The sequence below is a fragment of the Sinocyclocheilus anshuiensis genome, unplaced genomic scaffold (assembly GCF_001515605.1).
Source record: "Sinocyclocheilus anshuiensis isolate Anshui unplaced genomic scaffold, SAMN03320099.WGS_v1.1 scaffold502, whole genome shotgun sequence".
In the NCBI taxonomy this organism is placed as follows: Eukaryota; Metazoa; Chordata; class Actinopteri; order Cypriniformes; family Cyprinidae; genus Sinocyclocheilus; species Sinocyclocheilus anshuiensis.
This window is the reverse complement of record NW_015544194.1, coordinates 984,000-990,063: the sequence shown is the minus strand read 5'-3', so window position 1 is coordinate 990,063 and position 6,064 is coordinate 984,000. Positions and strand designations below refer to the sequence as shown.

The 6,064-nt window shown below is 38.4% G+C and overlaps 1 protein-coding gene across 4 annotated transcripts in view; it reads right to left on the bottom strand.

Moving 5' to 3' along the window:
- Positions 1-6,064, bottom strand: part of mtss1lb (MTSS I-BAR domain containing 2b) — a 79,676-nt gene that overhangs the window by 12,276 nt on the left and 61,336 nt on the right. For 2 of the 4 annotated variants that reach the window (XM_016497106.1, XM_016497108.1), the window contains exons 4-8: positions 4,411-4,495; positions 3,312-3,403; positions 2,951-3,025; positions 1,825-1,833; positions 920-1,077 (exon numbers count right to left, since the gene is read on the bottom strand). In XM_016497106.1, the coding sequence (XP_016352592.1) occupies positions 920-1,077; positions 1,825-1,833; positions 2,951-3,025; positions 3,312-3,403; positions 4,411-4,495 (419 nt within the window). The remainder of the gene's footprint in view (positions 1-919; positions 1,078-1,824; positions 1,834-2,950; positions 3,026-3,311; positions 3,404-4,410; positions 4,496-6,064) is intronic. The other 2 variants (XM_016497107.1, XM_016497109.1) reach the window with 1 other exon arrangement.

The following is a 6,064-nucleotide window of genomic DNA, read 5'->3' as shown; positions in this document are numbered from 1 at the left end:
TGAGTCTAGCCAAGTCACAACTGATATTCATGAGTCTAGTCAAGTCACAACTGATCGTCATGAGTCAAGTCTAGTCACAGCTGATCTTCATGAGGCAAGTCAAATCACAGTTTATTGTCATGAGTCAAGTCAAGTCACGGCTGATCTTCATGAGTCAAGTCACAACTGATCGTCATGAGTCAAGTCGTCACGTCACATAACAGCTGATCACCCAGAGTCACGTCACCTCACAGCTGATCATCCAGAGTCACGTCACTTCACAACTGATCATCCAGAGTCATGTCACGTTCCTGTCTGTTGCACCCAAATTATCAAGGTCAGTCCTTCGGTATCCCAGTCTGGTATCCAGTGTGAACACCTTCCCTATTTATACACTCACTCTGATCCCCGTCAAGCTGCCGAGTATTGTTTAGCGCTTATCGCTCATCATGTGATAGCTACGTTACAGAGCCATTTCAGAGTGTTGTCTTGTTCCAAGTTCTAGTCTAGTTATGTCTAGTTTGGTGCCTGATTGCCTGTTTCCTGATCTCCTGCCTGTCGTGGATTCTTCTATTGCCTACCTCTCTGGACATTGTTCGCCGATCTCAGACCCACGCTAGCTTTTGGATTACTCTTCGTCTTGCCCTTATATACCTGTTTGCCATTGTCTGAACCTTGCCTGTTTTATGACCACGCCTTTAAATAAAAAGCTTGCACATGGATCCGTATGTCTCACGTCTTGTCAGCCCCGTAACAATAACAAAGACACTGTAAAATAATGTTCTTCGAGAGACTTCTTTCAAAAAAGATCTTACCAACCCCAAGCTTTTGAACAGCTATGTACTTGGGAACTCTAACACCTGTCGAGGCTTTTTTAAAACAGTGCTGCATTCAATCTTAAAAACAAAAAAATTAGATCTTTAAATGAGGTGGGCAGTACCACTACAGGCTGCAGGAAGCTGATGAAGGTACAAAAGCGTCCTCTCTCCTCCACTAGAGCACGCCGCACCGCCTGTTTCTCCGTCTCCTCCATCAGCAGGTACATGTCATTCACATCCTGCATTGCACTGTCCAGCTGTGGCTGAAAGTCCCCCCGGCCTAAATGGGGTGACAAAGAGCATAACAGAAAAGAAGGGGGAAAGGGAGAAGGATGAAACAGTGAAGAACAGACAGAATTAAAAAAATGGCCAAAGAATCAGACAAAACAGCAGGTCGAATGGAAGAATGAGAAGAATGTAAAGGACAATCAAAAGAAAAAAGTGAAAACAACAAAAGGAGGCAGAACACAAGAGAATACACAGCATTAGATGAGAATCATTCTCTCTTCCAGCCTCCAACAATACGAACGCAATGTGAACACAGAACAAAATGAATTACTCCGACTAGCACCTACACAACAAATGGAGACAGACGCTTCTGAACTCTGAGGTCGAACATCTTCTACTCTTAATGAAACACATGGAACCTCCCAGAGGAAGTTAAAAGGTTAACTCATGCAGACTAGATTGTTAGAGATGGTCGTGACCTTTGCTGAGGAAGCAAAGCCAGCTATCTGCAGTAGAACTGCTTCCAGGAACACAAGCAGCATGCATGCTGGGACGGCATCAGCAAAATCATGCACAAAGCAAACCCTCAGGTGTTATAATGGAAGAAATGAGAAAGGCTGTGATCTTAAATCAGCTGTCAAGCCAAAATGTTAGGTGGGGGTTAAATCCGATGGCCACAGAACTGTCTGCAGACGTGCTTGGGTCTTTTTCGAGTTGAGGCCAGGTTAAAGGGCCATGCAGAGTGACGAGTGAGAAGAATCTAAGTGAGCCACAGCTTGGCGTGGAAAAACATACTTACCCTGTAGCTCTATAGAGAGAGAGTAGATGAAAAAGAGAGAGAACACAACATGGGGGGAATCCAAGAGAGGGTAAGGAACAGAGAGAAAGAGATACAGAGAAAGAGAGGAGGGAGAGCACTGTGTTAGGGTTAGTATTAGGAAGCAATTCAGCTCATTTCACGGCCAAATTGTTTCAGAAAAGCCAAACCACCACAGCAAATTTAACCAAAACCAAATTCAAAAATCAACCAAAAATGTACAATTTAATGTGCAGTGGACCCAAAATAAAATAAAATAAAATACGTAATCTTATCAAACGGAATGGTCTTAGAAGGAATGAGATGCCTGACTAAACAACATAAATAGGGAGCTTTTCCTTTAACACTGGAGTCTTCCTAGTAACACACAGGATTGTCATCCTATCTTCAAAAGCAGAAATTATTGGCTGCTGGGATATGAACACGAACTGCTTAGCAAATGAGGTGAGAGTTGCACTTCTGCGCTTCAGCCAGCAGAGGGGGTTGCTTACATTGCAGAGGATTGTTTCCCTCATATGAAGGGTCAGTAATTTCATCGAACACACTGTGCACTCTACACAGTCTCTATGTGGCTTTAACAACACTTCCGAGATTCAACTGTCCATCACCAACCATAAGAGGCACTAAAAACGCATTCAACACTGATGGCATATGAACAGCAGGTTGTTCTGAACATCAAATAAAACAGCCAGTTTTGACCTTGGGGAAATGTCCTTGACTTATTCCCAACATATTTCTGCTTTGTAATAGGGCAGTGTTATGTAATATTGATCCATTACTTTCACTGATATAAAAACGCTTGTATTCTAGTATGTGTTGTTTATGATACTGTTGCCATGCTTGACATTTCTTTGTAGTATTGTAAAAAAAAAAAAGATCTTTACTTAATATCTTAATGATTTCTGACATAAAAGAAAAATCGATAATTTTGACCCATAAAATGTTTGTTTTTTTGCCATTGCTACAAATATACCCCAGCGACTTAAGACTGGTTTTATGGTCCAGGGTCACATATGTGTTGTTTGTGATCCTATTTCACAGAATAAATTGCCCAAATTTGTTGTGATGCTTAACATTTCATAGTAATATTGTGAATATATTGTGTTACCTTTCCTGGCTTTCTTCTGTAATTTCATGGTGTCTGAAGATTTCTTCTTTATTTCATGACGAGACCGTTTGTACTCTGTAAAAAACGAAATGTATGAAAATTGAGTTGCTCTTTATTTTACACTACTTATAGCAATTACAATAACTGGGTAATAACTAGATACTAACCCTGAACCTGTCTTTAAACTTAACATTAACCCATGTGGTTATTGTATACTACCCAGTGCTTTCTTGGGTAAGTACAATGTAAGTATATTGTAAGTACATGTACTGTAAAATAAAGTGTAACCGAACATTTGTATGATGTCTACTCTGTAAGGACTGACATTAGTGTGCATATGGACAAAAAGGTGCTTAGTCACCTTTGGCATGGTCCTTGTCTAGTTGATTGGCTGTCTTCTTCCAGTCTTCAATACGGTCCTGTAGCGGAGTGATCAGGCTCTCCATCAAAGCACTGAGAGCAATGAAGAGAGGATTATGTTCTCAACCGTTCACAGCTGAGTCAGAGGTTCTCATTCAATTACAGAGCAATATGAACATTTGCAAGGAAATATCATCAACCCTGTGGGGGTTCAGACCATGAGAAATTAAGGCTTTGGTTTACAGTGTGGCTTAGAGTCTGAGGCATCCATTCATTAGACTGTCAGAGGGAATTGTCAGCAGATGTACTTTAATGAGGTGTGAAAATTGTGTGTATTTGTGTTCTCTTGTCTTGCCAGTGTCATCAGACTTTGAGAGTGAGTCTGCGATTAAAGTGTGTTGTGATGTTCACATTTGTGCACGTGACAGCTCAGTGTCCTGCAATTCAGAACAAAAAAAATATACGTGCACCCACACATATGAATTTTCAATCAACGAGTGTATGAAGAGAAATAATTCTGATAAGGTTTAAAAAGCTCTGAGTTAAAAAATTCAGTCTGGTCAAAACAAAACAAAACAAAAAAACAAAACAACAGTCTGGTCATTATCAAAACATCAAAACAAAACACAGTCTGGTCATTATCAAAACAACAAAACAAAAACAGTTTGGTCATTATCAAAACATCAAAACAAAACACAGTCTGGTCATTATCAAAACAACAAAACAAAAACAGTTTGGTCATTATCAAAACATCAAAACAAAACACAGTCTGGTTATTATCAAAACAACAAAGCACAGCAAAACAAAACAAAACATGAAACATTGATTAGAATACTAAGCTGATTATTGTTAGAGAAAAAACAAACTTTTGACCAAAGAATGCCAAAATCAATCAATCAATCAGATTTAAATGAGAGACTTGTAATAATTTTACAGTACATAACAGACACTCCACTGTTGAAGTTTCATATATGATTTCTGTATGAAATTCATAACTATAATGTTTTGCCCTTGTTTGTGCTCTACGTGTATTTGTGTTGTATATATACTTTTAAACTATGACACACAGTAAGCAGATGACAGGAGAAATGTTCTCGTACTTAGTAAAATGGCGTAGTTTAGCCTCAATGCTGCGATGCCTCATACACATGCGGGTCAGCGCTGATCCGATGTCTCTGGTGGCACCTACAGGAGACACAAGAGACAAAAAACTGTCAGAACATCACGGAAATTACACATAGGACACTTTATAGTTCAATGAGCAAAACCAGCATGGTAAAAACAATGGCTGCAGTCCAGAATGTTATGAGCTTCACTTTAATCACTAGCATTTTAAAGTCCATCAAGTGTACAACTTCCAGTCATTCAAATATGTATTATTAACATGGATCAGTAGTTTACACTTGCTGCAGTCCAAATAAAGTGGTTTCATTTAAAAGACTCCCCAAAGTGTGTGTGAAACCTGTAGCCACAGTATAAATTAGGCTATTTTTAGTTGAAGTTTGGAAAAAAACGTTTGGAAAATCCTGACCCCAGTATTTATAAGAGGGAGTGTGCTTTCTTCCAAAGAAGGTGGCCCGGACAGCTATTATTTCCCTTAAGTGTTTATATGTCAAACTGAATTGTTAAGTTTGCAGTACCAGTGTTGCCTGGAACTGCACTAGCCCTTTAATTTAACTGTACCATGACCTTCAATATAAGAAACAAATGATTATTTACAATTTAAAAACACTGTGTCTCTCATATGACTGTGCAAATGCGAAAATTTGACTGGCAAACTACCTCAATGTCATGTGTTTAAAAGAGTCATTGTATCAATAAACCTTAAAGCCTTATGCTTCTCTATCACAATTCAATAATCTAGGAATGATTTACCTATCGCTTCTCTGCATTAGAACTTTCAGCTTATTCTCAGGTTGATAAAAACCTACATTCCAGCAATACAGTAAATCCTGGTCTGTGCTGACCTCAGATTTCCAGTAGATCTCAGATCTCCAAACCAGGGAATAGATTCAGACAGATTAGAGATCTTCAGTAATCTAGGCTTTACAGGGTTAATCTAGGCCCATGTCAAAGAGGCACACACCCTAAATAATCAACCCTGACCCTCAAAAGGTAAGATTTTTAAACATTGGCCTGAAGACCACATTTTGACCATGTATGGAAAATTATATAGTATAGATGTTTCTCCTACAAATTCTGAGGTGAGAAAAATACCTAAATAAGGCTTGAATTTAATTGTTCACAACTGAGAATAGAGGATTATAAAATGAATGTGAATACCATAGTTCAGATTGGAAGAATTTGATGAGAAACATTTGAGTTTTACTTTTATTGCAGCTGTTCGCACCTTGACAAACAGGAGCATAGTTTGAGACATTGTTGAGATCTTTTGAGACTCAAGAGGAGACGTTAGATAACTTGTGCAATATTCTACATTTCTGCTCCATTTAATCTCATTGCTCTCTATGAGAAACAACTAAGATTTAAAAGATATCATTTGACATTTTCTCTCCTAAAAATTAGCCTTGTTAGTAACGTAGTTACTTACGTTAACACTGAATGACTTGCACACAAACAAAAAGCACATACTGTATACACACAAATTAATTCTGAAATAAATTCACTTTGTCTAATTAGTATTCATACACATCGCTCTCAGAGAGCAAATTAGTCAATCAAGCAATAGCATTAAGGCTAATTAACTTTTAAAGAATCAGACCAAGGAAAAATACCAAACACTATTCATATATA